Source organism: Ornithodoros turicata, chromosome 4, assembly GCF_037126465.1.
Source record: "Ornithodoros turicata isolate Travis chromosome 4, ASM3712646v1, whole genome shotgun sequence".
Classification (NCBI taxonomy): Eukaryota; Metazoa; Arthropoda; class Arachnida; order Ixodida; family Argasidae; genus Ornithodoros; species Ornithodoros turicata.
Window position 1 is genome coordinate 8,732,992 of NC_088204.1, and position 18,248 is coordinate 8,751,239.

At 48.0% G+C, this 18,248-nt stretch overlaps 2 protein-coding genes across 3 annotated transcripts; both read right to left on the reverse strand.

Annotated features, from left to right (window-relative positions):
- Positions 1 to 34: 34 nt before the first annotated feature.
- LOC135390959 (integrator complex subunit 5-like) lies at positions 35 to 3,926 on the reverse strand. Its single transcript, XM_064620967.1, has 4 exons — positions 2,840 to 3,926; positions 2,489 to 2,685; positions 1,252 to 2,403; positions 35 to 730 (listed from the first exon to the last, which is right to left on the reverse strand). The coding sequence occupies exons 1-4, from the start codon at positions 3,741 to 3,743 to the stop codon at positions 221 to 223; spliced, it is 2,763 nt and encodes a 920-aa protein (XP_064477037.1). The 5' UTR covers positions 3,744 to 3,926; the 3' UTR covers positions 35 to 220.
- Positions 3,927 to 4,609: 683 nt separating this feature from the next.
- Positions 4,610 to 14,907, reverse strand: LOC135392681 (inactive pancreatic lipase-related protein 1-like). Of its 2 annotated transcripts, none has more exons than XM_064623405.1 (10): positions 14,668 to 14,907; positions 9,522 to 9,799; positions 8,734 to 8,880; positions 7,699 to 7,807; positions 7,515 to 7,634; positions 6,868 to 6,981; positions 6,026 to 6,289; positions 5,320 to 5,452; positions 4,823 to 5,026; positions 4,610 to 4,759 (listed from the first exon to the last, which is right to left on the reverse strand). In XM_064623405.1, the coding sequence occupies exons 1-10, from the start codon at positions 14,768 to 14,770 to the stop codon at positions 4,636 to 4,638; spliced, it is 1,596 nt and encodes a 531-aa protein (XP_064479475.1). In that variant the 5' UTR covers positions 14,771 to 14,907; the 3' UTR covers positions 4,610 to 4,635. The 2 variants fall into 2 exon arrangements, with proteins under 2 accessions (XP_064479475.1, XP_064479474.1); XM_064623404.1 differs by having other exon boundaries at positions 6,868 to 6,984; positions 14,668 to 14,906.
- Positions 14,908 to 18,248: the final 3,341 nt, after the last annotated feature.

Genomic DNA, 18,248 nt, shown 5'->3' on the forward strand with positions numbered 1-18,248 from the left:
ACTTCTTGTTTAATCAATTCACTACCAAAGCACATTAAGAAGCCATTGCTTTACTTGAACACACTTTGTCCAACCTAAAGTGGTGTGTTATGTGTGGAAGCCATCACACATCATTCACCGAGCTGTCCACCGTCTGCACTTGCTCTCGTAAAACAAAACAAAAAAAACACGTCAGTCGCTTTTGGCAGAGACAGTGTATACGTTTAAAAATCTGCACAATTCACTCCACGTTGAAGAACTTCTGGAAGAGAGGTCCGCACGTGGAGATGTTGCTCATCATGATCATCCTCAACCTCTCGGTGTATTTGGACGCCCCATTCTCACCGGCCTTGAACTCCCTCCAGTACTGGCCATTCTTCTGGGCAAACAGTGCCGGGCTGGGCACATTATCCTTCATGTACTGCCACACGTCCGACAGGAGGCAGGACACCTCGAAGGGAGTCAACAAGTGGAGGATTTGCCCAATGGAAGACAGCGGAGCGGGAAGCAGTTGCCCCGTGGCCATCACCTGCAGGACCTTACGACTCGTCTCCAGTTGTTTTGCGCAGTTGCAGGCACCCTTTTCCTGCGAGTTCCGCCAGTGGGTCATCATGACAGCTACGATAGCCCGCAGGAGCACGCTGCAGTAACAGAGGGAAGGACGAACAGATGCAGTCAGTCGCAGGAGGTCCCACAGGATGGGGTGGTCCGCAAAGCTAGCGTTGATGTGCAGGTCTCGTTCAATTGTTACCTGCAATGCAACGGAGGGGTATTTTCAGGGGGCAGTGAAAGTGCGCTTCAATATGCAAATGTTGCCAGATAAGAAAGTTTTAGACTACCATAGTAGAAAAAGCTGCTGAGATCATGACATGTTTTCTGTCACGAACCATTTTTTCATATCGCATGACATCGTTGACACACTGTCACTATGCATTTTAGCAGAAATGCATTTGCGGATGCTCTATGTACCATTATTTGCGTGTACCTTCTGTCCAGTTTTAATTCCTGGATATCCGCTGAGTTTGAGGCACAAAAAAGCTTTCCAGCTATTGTGAAATTGCATAAAATCTCCAGCAAATAAGGGCCTGCTTGCACAAATGTTGAAGAAGTCCCTCAGCGGAGTCCTCAGTAGCTTCGGTAGTGCTTCGAGTGCGCAGTACTGTACTCAATGCTATTCTTTTGTAAGAGAACTGTCAAAATTACTGAGGAATCTCCTCAGCATTTGCACAAGTGAGCCAAGGCCCTGGGGGTAGCCTACAAAACCTATCTTACCTTCAGAAAATCTTCATCTGGCCAGGGCAATCCGTTGAACATCACGTCTGATGACACCAACTCAACAAGCAGGAGAGCCACAGTCTTCATTCCAGGAACCATGGATGTCTTTGTACTTGAAAGGCGTCCGTTGCGCCAGGGCAGTGCACAGCATGCTGTCAGTGCTTCCAGGAACAGTTGCTTGTTCAGCTGAACCCCTTCCACTTCCACTTTGGGCCTCACTGGCGCTGTTCTCAAACCACTGCCAATCACTCCAATCCTGAGGATCGACGAGTGACTCTGCGGGAAATTTATCGACGTCGCAAACTTCTGGTTCTCCTCCAGCAGAGAAACAAACTTGGGTTGGAGCTTCTCTGTTTCCTGCCGTTTCGGCACTGCTCCAAACAACCAGGACACCCTGTCATCGAGGACTCCGCTCAAGAGGTTCCGCAGGGCTACGTGTTGGGGGACGCTGCGGATGCACAGTGTTGACAGCAGTTTGAAGCAGACTACTGCGGCCTTGAACTTTTGAGCACCATTGTAGTGTTCGGGACAAGACACAATCGTAAAGAAGTAGGCCGTTGCAGATGATGTCACTTTCACAATGGTTGCAGGTGGCATGTGTTCTGGTTGAACTGTAACCATTAACAACTCCGCTAACAAGTCCACGTAAGCGAAGTCACGCGTCGTCTGCATCTGCTCCGCTAAAACTTCCGCAGACTTGCATATCAAGTCGCTCACTCTGGCTCCCATCTGAGTGTTTGTACAAAACTTCTTCAGGTTGTCAACGAGTCGTTGCGGTTCGGATATTCTTCCGGACCTGAGTTCGGCCATGAGGTAAAGTACTGTGCTTGGCAAGCTGTTGATGTGGATCACCTCAACATGGTGGACAAGGGCTTGGAAAAGAAGAAGCTCCGATCCGCCGCGGATGCGGCAGAGCAGGTGGCTGAGCACATTGATGCAGGTCTTCTCCTTGCTATAAATGCAGATGAAGGAAATTACATTCCAGATCCACATTGTCTTACTGCTGGACTTTGTGTCCATCCAGAGGCACAGGTCAGGTAGCTTGCGCTCCAGAGAGAAGAGCAGTGGAATGTCTGCCGCGCCTGCATAGACACGGTGCTGCAGTTCCATCAGAACGTTGTCCAAGATGATGCCTGCAGCATTTTGAACCTGTAAGTTGTGCAGAAGGTCAGGTCCGTTGGGGCAATCCAAGTTCGATAGTGGAGTAAACGTATTATGGAAACGTTCTTCTTACCACTGGTAGCGCAGAAGAAGCATATTCACCCTCCCCAGCGGCGACATCAAGCAGGTGGGCAAGAAACTTGAGGTCTCCAGTGCCGTACTGTAGGATGAGTACCACCACCAAGCTCATGAGGTCTTTGGTTCCTGGAATCTTTGCTGCTTCCCACTGGGACACAAGGCCAGAGAGCTTGTTGAGCACGTCTGCGGACACTGAAAAGCAAGATCGTCGTGAGATACTGAACGGGACAATGCAGTGTGGCGTCCCACACAAACTGAGAAGGCCTTGTACATTAATACAATTAAGGTCGAGCAAATCGTGACATTTAGTGAAACGTTGCTAATGAGCACAGTTTGCACGGCTTACAAATTTTGTTGAACTCCGACACAATGGCTGTCAGCAACAGTTCTGACATGGAAGCCAACTGCAGCAGGAAAGGCACTGTCGCCAGTTGTTCCCTCGTCGGGTTCGCGACGAAACTCTCCTGCATGAGGTTCACCAGTGCCTTCTTGATATTAGCCGCATGCTGCCCTGCCAGGTGACCCAGAATGCCCACGACAGAAGCTAACTTGGGCACTTTTTTCTCCGCGTTCATCAACAGCTGATCCTCGTGGCTGATGAAGTCTTTGAGGCCACAGGCCAACACTCGGGTGATGACAGTATTGGGAAAACAGGAGCCGATGTGCGCTACGACCCAGTCAAAATGCGGCGAGCGCTTCACGCACGTTTCTAGCAGGGCGTCGATGCACAGGTCAGGGTTCGTCCCGATTAAAATGGATAGACACTGAGTCGTGAGGTCGATCAATGTCCGTGTCGGGGGACAGGCCATCCATATTTCGAGCACTTCTTGTAGGCTGGACGAGTAGTGCACGATTCGCCGGTCGGCGTATTTGCTGGCTAGGTAACCCAGAAGATCGAGGGACCACGTCGAAATGATGGGCGCCCAAGCACAGAGATTGCTCTTTATGAATCCTGACAAGACGGCCTCCACTTCTTCAATAGCCTGTTCGTGCTCTCCAGGTTCCGAAGGTGTTTCTTCGGTGTCGAGTTTCATGATGTGTTTGTTGACTGCGTCGTCGAATAAGTTGTGCATATATTCCAGTACCGCATCTCGAGCGGCTGGAAGAGTTTTCAGCAGACGAATCGCGGCTTTCGTGACGTCCGCAGGTTTGATTTTCTTGTCGTACCCGGCGGTGCCGGCCAAGAAGAGTCGGAGATCGCTCAGTGTGTTCGTATCGCTCTGAGTAGTAGCTTTGATGACGCTAGCCATTTTCTTGTGTCGAGTATGTTCGTGCAGTTTAACAATGGCCTCTACTCGATGACAGAATATAACCGATAAAACACATTTGAATATGAACTGTGCGGTGCAGGAAGCATTGTTGTGAGTTGTACAGGCGCAGCCATTGCGTGATGTTGTTACCGATGCGTCTACTTTGGCGCGACGAGTCACGAGTCTCTCTCCCTGCGAATGGCTAGCACACATATCTCTCGCTCACCCTTATCTAGGGGTCCCGTGTGCGATACAGCGCGGCTCCCAATGCATAGACCCACGAATTTCGGTACCCCCCTACCACCAGGGGTCCATTTCTGGGGACATTACTGGTGAAAATTAAACTTTTGCTGCCTTGAGCCGTGCGTTTGTCCCGTCGTTCTAGTTCTGCCCAGAATCAGGCTCTTCACATTATGGCGTTTGCCCACCAGGCTGGCATGCATCTGCACCATAATCTCAGTTTGCAAACCAGCGTTTTTGTCCTCGTTTTTTTTTTTTTTTTTTGCTTGTGGAATTGGTGATTTAGAGAAGCCGCTTGCTGCCTACTTTCTGAATATATCTTTTGTTAGGGTGTAAATATCTTTACAAATTATATAAGGACTGGCATGCGAAGTTGTCTTTGTGCATCCGTGGGGTCGATCCGCAAACAGTTACCTGAAGCTATTCAGTTTGGACACACCAGCCGGCTGTTCATCTTAGGTGGAATTCAGGAATTCATTTGATTGAAGCGATATGTTTGAATGCTCATCACCTGCTCTTCTGACATCATGACCTCTCTTGTCGACGTCTTTGGTCGTTGTAAACGATTCTTTTTACGTTTATTATTTGACGTGCATGTTTACGAGCCAGCAGATAAAGCAAATTAATAAACAAAACAAGAAGATAGCTTTATTTAAGGCCCATTGTCATTGTCGTGTCCGTTACTGGCAGCGGTGCTGAACTCGCAATCTCCGCCAGAGAAGAAGGTCTTGACGATGTTGGCTTCCAAGTGTTCTCCTTCTCCACAGAAAATGAACCTGTCAGTATCAATCGGTAAACGTCAGTATCCGACACATAGAGGCCATTTACATGGTCCATACCGTTCTCCCGTGGCGAGGTTCATGACTCGGGCATGGTGCACCAGAAGCCGAGGGTAGCTGGGTGTGAGGATCTGGTTGGTGGGGTCAGAGTAGAGGGCCAACTGGTCGGGTCTCCACTCGAGGTTCACACGCAAGATGCGCCCCAGGTCTCTGGCAGAGATGAGGAAGTCGACGGTCTTGCCTGCAGTGTAGTCTCCGTGTTTTCTGCAATGTCATTCGGAAAGCCGTCAAGGATATTTCCGCAATTTTCTTCGATTACACGCGGTAATATTTGTCGAAATACTAATCGAGAAACGACATCGAGCTAAAATGGTATCGAAATGTGGCAGCCGTCGAAAAAGCTTAGACAGGTAACCAAGAGGTGGATTTTCCAAGGGCACTCAATCAACGAACGGGACACTCAGTCACCCTCTTCACGTTCTTTCCCACATGTTTTTCCCATGCGTACGCACATACAACATATGCGACTCGTTCTGTGTAAGTGGAACTGAGCTAACCCTGTAGCAGATTCCGCTGGCGACGACAAAGGCTTAGATCCGTGCAGTTGAACGTAAAGGGTTCCCTGGTTGGATTGCAATTTCCTTGTCTCCTCCGTGCTGGCTACCATGACACGTACGTAGTACTGGTTGCCTACAGTGGAAAACGAAAGTGTTTGCTCATTGACAAAAGGAACGACGGTACATTTTTTTTTTTTTTTTTTTTTTGCAAGCACTGCAGCAAGATACGTTGAGGTCGAGTACCGTGTATTCGCATGAGCGACATTCCCCAGAATACTCCAACGGAAGATGTGAAAAACGTCAAGCACAATATATTTGTCCAATGTCGGCTGAATATCGGCAATATTGGCCCGATATTGGTCCAATCTTAAACCAGTATTGCCGATATCAAGGCCAGTATATTGTGCTGCTGAGGCTTCTGCTGCCACGCTAGCGTTTAACGTCATGTCTCTTGGCACTCTTCTAACCATGGCGCATATCCTGCGGTTCAGCCACAGAATATTCCGTAGCAGACGACAGGGTCGATGGATGGTGTCGTCTGCTATATGCGCTGTGCGCCACTTCCGATATGGCGCCGTGCGAATGCTGGACACAAGGCGCGGCGGAACTTCCGCCCCCTTGAGCAGTTTTTTTTTTTCTTCCACTGGAATATTCGTTTGGGGATGTCGCTTGTGCGAATAAAGGGTCAGAAGAGGGATGAACGTACGGCAGTAAGGCGGCGTGGGTGCCGTGGTGAGGAACATGCGGGAGCTGGCGGAAGAATCGGAGAAGCGTCTCCAGTCGACAGCCCTGTATCCCATGGGGGCGCAGGTGCTGCCATCGTCACCGCAACCACCCGTGCAGGCACCCGAGCTGAAGTTTCTGTAGCCACCTTCGCAGGTGAAACCGTAGAAGGGACAGTCGCTGTTGATGGACTCCGAGAAGTACTCGTGGGCTCGCACGTCAGCACAGCTGACGTAGCGACGAACGCCTGGACACCAATCCATACAAAACTTTTATTATTATACGCTACTAACTTGCGGCAGTGGCCGCGTGACTGGTAACTAATGTGACGTAGAAGAGCCAGCCAACACCGCAAAATGCAGTCCTTCTAATGTGGGTGGTACACGTGGAAGATTGTGTGGGTGACACGATTTTTCACCTCGTTCTTTTTTCTTTTTTCTTTCTCCAGCAGCGAACGACATTTGATACACACTTCATTCACAAAATCCCCTCCACACTCTAACAAAGCGGCCATTCACACCGGCTGTAAAAGCCTGTACGGACGCTTTGGTCCCCCTGGGCTGTTGGCCCACATGGATCATACCTAACCCTTTAAATACCATGCCAACGATGAGGTCTGTGCCCAGAAGAAGAACGGTCTCTGTTCGAAATATCGTTCCCTCTCGTCCTGAGGCAATTCCCTTCATGCTTCCGCACCAGTTTGCCGGATTTCTACCCGTCAACATTCGATATAATGTTCGGTATGCTGAACAGTTGGGTTTATTGATTTTGCTACACGTTTTTCGTTTTTTAGCAATAGTTCCAGCCTGTATTCGTAAAACTCACCGTAGATCCAGCTGTCTTGACGAACATTGTAGTAGGCTGGGTCGGGACATTGCAGGGGCTCACCTCCATTGGGGTAGAAGTCAACGTGGCCGTAGTCTTGCAGCTTGTTCGAGCCTACTAAATAACGCAGTTAATTCTCACGGAGGATAGGAACGATAAACAACACAGTCAGAATCACGCGGAGAATACCGGGAAAATCAGTCATGCGGAAAAGATATCCGATGCCACGACCCCTTTCGGAGAGACTACGCTTAGTGGAACAAACAATTGTTTCGGTGTCCTCTTCGAAGCTTCCTCAAGGGGTTCCACTAGGAAACTCGCAAACGGAAAAACGTCGACAACAACACAAAGAAGATGCATCTCGGGAAGACCGTTATGGAAATAACGCGGATCTTACGTGCATTTCGGAGGTGTGTTAGCTGGATTTCTCCTAAATATACGGACCTCTCGAAGCACCGTGACTACCCCCTTGAGCCAATCACCGACGTCTTTAGTTTTATGAGCGGAGTTTATCTGTAGGGGAAAAGGTCAGCCAGACGGAGGGTTTAACTTGTGTCGAAATATAATAATAAATACTTTCATCAAAAGCGGGAAACAATAGATTATGTAACAGAAAGTTAACTATCTCTCTGATGTCTCTCTCTCACCAGGTGAGCTCTGGAAGCTGGAGCCTCCGGTGTGGATGACGTCCACGAACTCGGCGTCCGTTGGGTCGAGACGGACAGCCTTGTCGGTGTGTGCGAAGTACGGCTCAGCTGGGTCCAAACCTATACGACAGACGTTCGCAGATATACGTGCAAGGTACGCATCATATCGGTATATCATACCCACCAGTGATGCGTCCAATGCCAGAGACCCTCTCGCCCGCGTAGCCGGCAATGTGCGCTCCCACATTGTAGCCGATGAGGTGGAAGTCTGAACCGGCTGCGTCGTAGCGATCCTGCACAGTTTACACGATTATTGCTGGCTTGCAGACGCGTTGGAGACAGTTTGATCGTTGTTCTACACGTGTAAGCGATTGTTCATTTTTTTTTTCATTCCTAAGACTCGGCCTGCTTGGGTAAAACGCTCCACTTTTGTCCGAACATATCGATATTCAACGACTTCCGACGTTAGTACTCTCATACTATACCAGGGTTTGCCTCTCTCTCTCGTTTTAAAAGCGATAGCTTTATTGAACCAGCCACTGAGTATATGTCTGTCCGTGGTCTTATAAGGCCAGGTGACATCACGTGACACTGCCACTACCGCGTGATCGCCAGACTGCACCACAGCGATCACCACAGTAACGATACAAGATCGGACGATTTTACAAAATGTTAAAGGGCTTCCAATAAAAATTAATAGCATTTAAAAAGTGTTTCGCAAAAATTTACCGCCAAAGCCACCGCATTTAAACGCACAATGACCGAAGATGCAGTTTTTTTTTTGCATTATTTACTGAATGAGCAAACAAGGGCAATACACATGGAACAGTTACTCAAAAGTTATTTCGCACTCAAAGAGCAAATGCTTCTGTTCTTCTTATGTTAATTGACGAACGTGTTTCATATTTCGCTCGAAGCAAATGTAAAAAAAAAAAAAAAAAAAAAAATCGACATAGCCAATAATTAGCATCTTCGTCTAGAAATCCAGTTCCACAACCTTGTGACGCATCATTTTAAAACTTTCTCCTGTCTTTGCATGATAACGTTTATGCCAAGGACTAGATAGAGGAATTAACACGACCTTGTTTACCATCCGTGTTTGCGTAAGTGCGGACGCGGGGAAACGATACACTTTGTTTCATTTTCATTTTGTTCGCGATATAGTTCTCGAGTGCCGTACTTCGAGGCTACGAGCACGGAAACCTGCTTTTGTGTGTACCTGTATGTACTTGATCATGTCGGCGACGATGGACCCGACTATCCTGGCGTTGGCGACGGCCTGTGTGTATGGCGGCGTTGCTCCTTGGCCCCAATCGACGACGATCACATTGTAGTTGTCCTTCGTCAGGAGCTCCGTCGTCATGTCCTACGTCGTTGTTAGGTCAAGGAACGCTCAGAAATGACACAAGAAGATGGAACTGTACCGCTGTAAACCTATATCCGTCACTTGATGCCAATCTATCGCATAGGATACAAATTAGAATCACATTGATTGGCCTATCTTGATGGGAATAAAAAGTGGACGATTTCCCCGCGATATCCTTCGATCTCGTTTCTTTACGCTGTCATAACATCCTCAGTAACTCCACCAATCCCTGGTCGCCTGTGCTATTGGCCACCTTTTATAGTGTGCTGGAGTAGCACGTGCTTGCCATGTCACGTCGAGACTGCGAGGTACCCGGGTTCGAACCCCGGTGTCGGCTGGTTTCTGGGGGTTTTCCTGGGTTTCCCCCAGTCGCTGTCAGACATATGTCGGCACAGCTCCCATAGAAGTCGGCCCAGGACACACATTCCCCCAGAGCATGAGTCGTGACGTTGCACACCTCTGTGAGGCCGACAACAACGAGCTCTTTCAGCACTGCTACCCCATACTATTTTTAACTCTAATCTCATCCTATCTTTTTCGGCTGATGGACTCATCCCTATCAGCTTCAGTTTTCTTGGACAATGTTCACGTTTAGCGCGGCCCACCGACCACGTAAGAGGTAATGCCAGAGGCTAACGTACCAGGACCCATCGAAGGTATCCACTCTCGAGGTAACCGTGAATGACGAACATGGTTGGCCGACTGCCGTCGAATTTGGACTCTGAAAAGCTGTCTGCATCTCCGGACTTGAGCTTCTGGTAGTAGTGGTTATTCCGGCGCGTGCGCAGCAAAAACTGAACGTCCAAGGCTTCGGGCGCCACAGGGAACAGGTTGATGGGGCGCTGCAGCGACAGGAACGGCTCGCCCACCGAAAAGCAGCCATACTTGCCGTAGCAACGGGTCAGGCCACTGGTGGGAGCTGGAAAGTAGGCCAAGTAATGTCTGTCATTAGAACCAGAGTTCGAGGTAACTGGTTACAAGTAACTCGTTAGTGTAACTAAGTTCATTTTTTTGGTAACTTATAACTTAACTCGGTACTTTTTGCCGTGGTAACTTTCAGAGGAACTCGTTTCTTTTTCAGGTAACTTTGCCGAAGTAACTTGAGCGAAGTTACGAGTTACTTACATTTAATTACTCCGCTTTTCACGCGCATCCACTTATTGTCTTGCTTTCTCTTGGGTTCTTTCGTGTCATTTTATGCCATAAAACGATTGGTGCATTTGCAATAGCCACGATTCACCAGCTTTCCCTGTCAATTTTAGCGATATTTTAGCAGTCTAATTTTCCGGTGGTGGCAACGTTGATTCGCTTGCCTTAGTCGGCCGCGCACATTGATTTTCCTTGCAGTCGCTATAGCGGGCAGCGGCTTCCGTCTTGGCGAGGTTGGTTTGTCCCTTCAGATGACACACCCTTGGAAATCGCTGGGGAGGTGTCTTAGCTTAAAAGGGATCGAACCCACATCTTCTGGATTACCGGTCCAGGGCTCTACCAATTGAGCTAAGCTAACACGCCTCTCCAGCGACTTTCGGGGTGCGTCATCTGAAGGGACGACAAACCAGCCACTCACTCTCACTCACCCTCCTTTCACACTTACATTTTTTGCTCACTCATACACACATTCATACGACGGAAATCGACGCAAGCGGCAGAGCCCTGGACCGGTAATGCAGAAGATGTGGGTTCTATCCCTACAGCTGGCTAACCTTTTCAGTGACTTTCACCTTTCATCGTTGATTTCTTAGGTGTCTTAGCTTAGCTCAATTGGTAGAGCCCTGGACCGGTAATCCAGAAGATGTGGGTTCAAGTCCCACAGCTGGTTAACCTTTTCAGTGACTTCATTTTTCCATCATTAATTTCTTGGGCACTTGAGGCTTTGAATGTATTTGTCGTTTCTCTGTGTTCCAGCCTCAGAACATCAATTCCCATCATCATCTAAGCGTGTTGCACTCCTCCGAGAGAAACTCAAAGTCGAACTCAACTGTTCACCGCGCCTGTGTACTGCTATTCTGTATCCGAAGTAACTTTAAAGTATAACTCGTTCTTTTTTTTTTCAGTAACTCCGTAACTGCGAGCTACATTTCAGACTGAAGAACTTCGTTATTAACTTAGTTACATTTTTCACACGGTAACTTAACTCGTAACGAGTTTTTTTTTTTTTTTTTTGGACGGGTAACTTCTCGATCTATGATTAGAACAAATTTAACGCGTCAGTATAATTGCGAAAAAAAAAAAAAAAGGTTTGTCGATGTCCGTCGGTAAGAACCAAAAAGTAAACAACAAGCGCTTTGGGGACCCAAGAAATAAGGAGTCACCACCGTCTATTCCCTCTGTCCAGGGCTCTTCGGCCGGCTTGGGTGCAAACGACCACACACTGTCAGAATGTGATGGGAATCTTTTGTCACCCCGAACGTTCCACAACCAGATAAGGTTGCGACACCAACCTTACGTAGATACGCGTTTCCGAATGGGACACTATTGAGTTTTAGTATACCGTTGATAAGGTTATCGTGTCTATCGGAACCAATCATAGTCGGCGTGACTCAGAATCTTATCCACTGATTGGATCCGGTTGATACGGTTCGACGCAAGCCACGTTATCAACGGTCTACTAAAACTCTGTACTTTGTCGTAGCTGGCGATGTAATGTGCTTCCAGTATAAGCCGAGGCAATGGAGGTGATGGATATACTCTGCAAAGCAGCGACGCAGGTGCCGCTTCCTCGCCGATATTTCATTTTCCAGACATCCCGACCTATTACGCAAGGTTGTTTAGAACGGTGATTCCGGTATATACATGGTCAAAAAAAAAAAAAAAAAAAAAAGAAGAAGCAGGAATTCAGGCAACTTTTGTTTCTTCTGACCGGTGGAAATTTCTTGGAATGTGTCTTACGATGTGCTCCAGATTCCAAGCGACCTGAAGCAGAACGTGTACGTGTCTGCAATAACCATATGGCGCAACGTGATAAACTACTTGGCACACGGTTCGAGACGACTTGGCACAGATGGAACAAAAATGCGGCTGACCGTATATTTTAAAGGGCTTCTTTTAATTGGCAACCTTGACCGCAAACGGGTTCCCGACCGTTATGTCTGTCGGGTATCGCGGATTATTCCACATTGGGCGTGTTCTTTCGGCCGAGTCACGTGTTTCATAGACGTGATGGCACTTTTCCCTCGGCCTCTATATGAGGGAAGTGTGAATGCCTGTAGTACCTGTTTTTTTTTTTCGCTTCTGTTGCCGACGCTGTACGTTTGCTACAAGAGCTAGAAATTCATGAAGGTTATACGCCATGCATGTCGATTGCCTACATCAGTCCTCTACCATTTTTCTGGTAGCGAGACAGGATCCAAAACATCGAAGGCGACGTGAAGCTAGTAGCATATGGCACGAAACTCGTAGCAGACGACACGAAATTCGTAGCAGACGACGCGAAACTCCTATCAGACAAAGCAAATTTTACCGTAAACGAGAATGTGAATACGAATGAGTACTATCTAAGGGAGACTCCAATGACGTTGTCTTATACAAGTTACTGGCCCCTTTTCATGTCACATATCGGACTTCATATTGCACCCGCTCCATTCGTCTTGGTCAATGTCAACCTCAGGTCGTCAGCGCCAGTCATGAGTAAGTCAGTGAAAAAATGTAACTAAGTTGCAGTTAGCCTGCGAAAATAGTAACTGAGTTACAGTTGCTCTTTTTCAAATGTTACTATAGTTACAGCTACAGTCACTGCACTAATGTAACTGTTACAGTTACATTTTATGGGGAGAAAGCAGAATATACGTAACTCAAAAACTTTGTTTAGCACTTGTACTGTCCAAGCACACCTATGCCATGTTATAAAAGGAGGATTTGCCGGCCCTAACAGCACAGTGTATGTTATAGTACAACGGTACTTGTAGCTACACAAGACTGGTCTCGGCTACAGTGGTGACGTACACATACTTGTGGTGCAAGTGACGACTTTGTAATTAAGTTTGTCACGACGTATTATCTAATTGAACGGCGTGGCCAGTGTGCCACGGAATTACGCAATCATTTAATATACCTTTATAGTGCGGCTACTTCTTTGCGGACCGTAAGAGCCTTTAGGTTGACGTTACGCACAATCTAATTGAAGTTACTCATTATGCAAGCACGATTCATCTGGGAAACGACATAGCCTCGGGCTCTTCCATTCGCTAATGGATCGCCAATGCCACCGCCAAAGGCCATCGCCAACGCAACCTCCACTTATTTTCACCTCATGTTCATTAATAATTAATATTCGGCTTAACATTAAGCTCCATGAATGGAAAACCGTAGGTTTTCAAGAACAGCCAAATATATCTGCGACTTTGTAGGGGCATCGCTGCTAATATCTCTTCCAGTCGTGTCTCCCAAGGCTTCTCGTTGGATTTCCCCAAAGAGTTCGCCCAAGCCCCTGCTTCCGAGACGAAAAAAAAAAGGAAAAAGAAAAATCATTTTGCAAAAGTTCACAAAAGTAACCGGATTTCTCGCCACTGTTCATTGGCTCTTACTATAGTTAGAAAAGAAGAAAAAGAGAGGGTTGAGGTGGCCACACGAGTGCGCGTGTCCACTATATGGGCGAGGTCTCTTCAGCCTTCCTATGGCCTTATGTGACGTCACCGGTGAGTTAAAAAATGAAAGATATCGGCGTGCAGTGAATGTGGAACATGAAAGAAGGTTGTTGCATAAGCGGCGCGGCCTTCTTGTTTCTCGGGATGCCTCGCACGCACCAATCGCTTAACGGGATCACGCCATCGATGGAATATCGCCTCATCATTGTATTCTAGCCGGTTTCTCCAAAGACTTAGCATAAAGCTACTCAACCGTCTCCGGCGTTTCTAGATCCCGTATGTATTGCTGTCTGCATAAAAAGTATGAATTAAAAGCAACGTATTAGAACACATATGTGCAGATACGTTTTTTTCTTTTTGAAATCGGTAACTTATACAGACGACAGAGCAGGCTCACACAAGGCAAGAGAAGTAGTTCTTTCGAGCCTGAGGAAAAGGAACGGTACGAAACCCGTAGACAAAAGCGTCGTCACTGTTATTATTAAACTAAGTAATACTTATCACTGTAAAATACCAGTACCATACAAAAGGCAACGAATGCTGAAGATACCGCGTCAAACACGCTATAACGTGTTTGATGCGATAGCAAGGTGATAGCGTACGACGCACTAAAAGTCGTTACTATATGTGTAGCGTTACGACAAGGACCAGTCGTACCATTTTCGTGTCTCCGTGAAGCTCCGCATAATCAGATTTATGCGTTACTATCGGAACATCTGTCGCAAAAATACCATTAGCATACATTACAATAGATTAGGTTAAAACACAGATTTTGTTAACGTCCTGAAACCGGTCTTTATATATAAAAAAACACGAAACACGTTACACGAAAACTTAAGGTCATTTTCGCACAATTTTCTTCTTCTTTCTAATGGGAACTAGGGTAACACATTTAAAGTTTGGCTGAAATATTTCCACCGTCACGACATGGTGCGATCCAGCTTCTAGAAGTTGCCGTACGTGAAAGGAACACGGAAGGAAGATATCGCGCGGAACATAACGGTATTATTCCCGGTGCGCAAAACCGAAACTGGCTCCCGGTATCCGGACCCTTGAAAAATATCCGTGGCAGCCGCGGATTTTTTGTCGCGTTATGCGTCCATCCTCAAGATCGACTCCACAAGCTTTCGATACATAGCGGCATTGGGCATTTCATTACTTTTTTTTAGGACAGGGGCCTTTGAATAGTTGACCGTGGTCTCACCTTCAGTGGCATCCACATTACGCTGTTCGGACTCCTTGGAGCCTTGTCCCGCTGCCAAAGCCAGGCCACAGGCGAGCACCAGCACGACACAACTGGATGTCATGGTGTCCCACAAGAAAGAGTCTCGCCTCTGTAGCACCACACTCGCCTCAGTGCCTTATCGTTCCATTGATCTAATGGAGCGCTCAAAATGTCGTCTGCTACGCGGCCGCCGCAGTGAAAGCGCCGTCGTCTGCTAGCAACGCATTAATCTCAAATCACGTCATCCTTTTACATGGGCGTTGCTTTTCCAGAAAGAAAATCACCAGGAAAGAGCTGACCTCCTCACTTTCATAACTTTCACAATCGTTTGCGGTGAGAAAGCTGCCTTGCTACCGACCGGCCCACTCGCCCCCGTTGTGTCAGGGTTAGTAACAGAGTTTTTGTTTTGGTCCGCAAATGAGTACATACGGGATCCGACGAGATAGCATCAAACGAGGACGCTCCACCTTTTGTCTCGGGCTCTAATGAGGATCAAATATTTAGTCGGAACAATTCCGGAATGCAATTATGGCGCGCGTGTGTGTTTTGTTCTGCCGGACAAGGACATGGCGTGGCTCAAGTCTTGATGTCACGAAAGGCTGCTGTTGGCAAGGGTGCGCAATTAAACGGGGAAGTCCAAGTTCAGACTTTTACTACCTGTCGTGCTAGTTGAGAGGATGTTCGTCCTCGCATGACACTGACGGTTTTGATTTGATGAGGTGCTAAAAAGCTCTTGTGCCAGTAGGAGCATTTAGTTTAGTTTATGACGACGCATTTTCTGATTCACATGGCTTTTCTGTATTCAATTTTGTGGACATTACTTTACTTCTATGGCTAACTGCGTGTCGTATATGCAGTTACCTAACGGATTTCACGCGGGAAAAATAAAATATTCCCGTCACAAACACGCATTTATTTCGGGAAAGCAGCCACGCATGAAAGCCCTGAAATAGACCCTCTGCGCATCTCATTATATGAACGTGACAGTCGTTCCAATATATTATGTCGACGGCCACTTTCCTCGAGCGTCGATGATATCGTCCCGTACTTTATCCTGTGTGCAAAGGAAGGCTTGAGACGACCATGAAGCCTTCGTGAGGCGGGCGGTGCGTACAAGTTCATCTTTTCATGGTTAACAACTTCCTCTGTATGATAATGGTTCGGGTACATATGCTGATCGACGTATAAAAAATACATAGAGGCAATTAAAAACGGCTCTAGCTGAGTCCCGTATTAACAGGGATCAGCCTCCGCTTTCCACTATACGGTTTATCCAAAAGCGTATTCTGCTTTCGTCGTTCCGGAAGGTGGCTGAGAAAAACAGTTCCCTTACCTGCTGGCCCTTTACCAGGCCAGGAACTAGACAAGCCTGTTTGCCGGTGTCGCCACATTGAACATGCATTTATCAGCGCCTGACAGCCAATAACTCTTGACAGAACATCAACAACATTTCATCATCAACAACATTTCATAGATAGTTTTCATCGAACGCTAAAGGCAAATCCGGGCACAGTAACTACAGTAGATATATATATGATGGACATTTTTATTAACTGTATCATTATGACAGAGGTCCTTCCGTAGATTCCTGCAGGGTCTCAGTCCTGTCACATTTTTGTGAAGACGCCCTTATACTGCCAGCGTTGACGTATGATGGCCCGTAAGTGGAACGCGGTAATGGCCCGCGTGAGGGGAAAGAATGTTCTTTACAAGGTAAAATGATATGACGTGCAAATTGCACCTCGTAAGCTACTGACCCAGACTCTGCGCTTAACATTCTACCAAAGGCTCGTCGGCAAAGAGAGAGTGAGGTGTCTCAATATTCCGGCAGGATTGAAGTCCTTGAAATACCCAGGGCCATACACGATGTCAAATTGGTCTTGCGAGGGACCCACATGATCTTCACCAAAACCTCTGAAGTCTGGTCCGCACTAATATTGCGTTTCAATGCGTACGTCAGCGTTGCGTCCGCCAGCGAACAGACGCAAGCCCCTTTGGAAACGACGGACGCATGGGTTCGGAGGGAGTGACGCAAGGAAGTCGCTCTGGTCGGTCGTTGTCCCGGCAACTGTTGCCTCGTGCATTTTTATCTTCTTTTGCTGCTGTTCACGTAGACGGCTGTTACTGGATAGCAAGCCATTTCTCGCGAGTCGCAAAGGTGCGAACACGTGGCTCAGTGGTTAGCGTTCTGGCCATATGTCATGTGGAGACTGGGAGGAAACCGGGTTCGAATCCCTGTCCGGGGTTTTTCCTGGGGTTTCCTGAGACGCTTTAAACATATGTCGGCACAGTGCCCTTAGAAGTCGGCTAAGGACGCATATTCTCCCCAAGCGTTAGCCATGACGTTGCCCACCTCTGCGAGGCCTACAACGGCGAGCTCTTCAATTAGCACCAGGACGTCGATTGGAGTTAGCCGTGACGTTGCCCACCTCTGCGAAGCCGACAACGACGTGCTCTTCCATTAGCACCTCCAGCACCAGCACGTGAATTAGAGTTAGTCGTGACATTACCCACCTCTGCGAAGCCGACAACGGCGAGCTCTTCCATTAGCACCAGCACGTGAATTGGAGTTAGCCGTGACGTTGCCCACCTCTGTGAGGCCGACAACAGCGAGCTTTTTCATTGGCAGCAGCGTGTGAAATGGAGTTAGCCGTGACGTTGTCCACCTCTGTCAGGCCGACAACGGCGAGCTCTTCCATTAGCACCAGCACGTGAATTGGAGTTAGCCGTGACGTTGCCCACCTCTGTGAGGCCGACAACGACGTGCTCTTCCATTAGCACCAGTACGTGAATTGGAGTTAGCCGTGACGTTACCCACCTCTGCGAATCCAACAACGGCGAGCTCTTCCATTACTAGCATGTGAATTGGAGTTAGCCGTGACGTTACCCACCTCTGCGAAGCCGACAACGGCGAGCTCTTCCATTAGCACCAGCACGTGAATTGGAGTTAGCCGTGACGTTGCCCACCTCTGTGAGGCCGACAACGACGTGCTCTTCCATTAGCACCAGTACGTGAATTGGAGTTAGCCGTGACGTTACCCACCTCTGCGAAGCCGACAACGGCGAGCTCTTCCATTAGCACCAGCACGTGAATTGGAGTTAGCCGTGACGTTGCCCACCTCTGTGAGGCCGACAACGACGTGCTCTTCCATTAGCACCAGTACGTGAATTGGAGTTAGCCGTGACGTTACCCACCTCTGCGAAGCCGACAACGCCGAGCTCTTCCATTAGCACCAGCACGTGAATTGGAGTTAGCCGTGACGTTGCCCACCTCTGTGAGGCCGACAACGACGTGCTCTTCCATTAGCACCAGTACGTGAATTGGAGTTAGCCGTGACGTTACCCACCTCTGCGAATCCAACAACGGCGAGCTCTTCCATTACTAGCATGTGAATTGGAGTTAGCCGTGACGTTACCCACCTCTGCGAAGCCGACAACGGCGAGCTCTTCCATTAGCACCAGCACGTGAATTGGAGTTAGCCGTGACGTTGCCCACCTCTGTGAGGCCGACAACAGCGAGCTTTTCCATTGGCAGCAGCGTGTGAAATGGAGTTAGCCGT

Coding starts and splice junctions, on each gene's coding strand:
- LOC135390959 (XM_064620967.1), bottom strand. CDS start 3,743: ATGGCTAGCGTCATCAAAGCTACTACTCAGAGCGATACGAACACACTG. Junction 2,686..2,839: donor GTCGGAGTTCAACAAAATTT/GTAAGCCGTGCA, acceptor CTTGCTTTTCAG/TGTCCGCAGACGTGCTCAAC. Junction 731..1,251: donor CAGATGAAGATTTTCTGAAG/GTAAGATAGGTT, acceptor GTTGCATTGCAG/GTAACAATTGAACGAGACCT.
- LOC135392681 (XM_064623404.1), bottom strand. CDS start 14,770: ATGACATCCAGTTGTGTCGTGCTGGTGCTCGCCTGTGGCCTGGCTTTG. Junction 7,808..8,733: donor ACATGATCAAGTACATACAG/GTACACACAAAA, acceptor TAAACTGTGCAG/GATCGCTACGACGCAGCCGG. Junction 5,027..5,319: donor CCAGCGGAATCTGCTACAGG/GTTAGCTCAGTT, acceptor ATGACATTGCAG/AAAACACGGAGACTACACTG.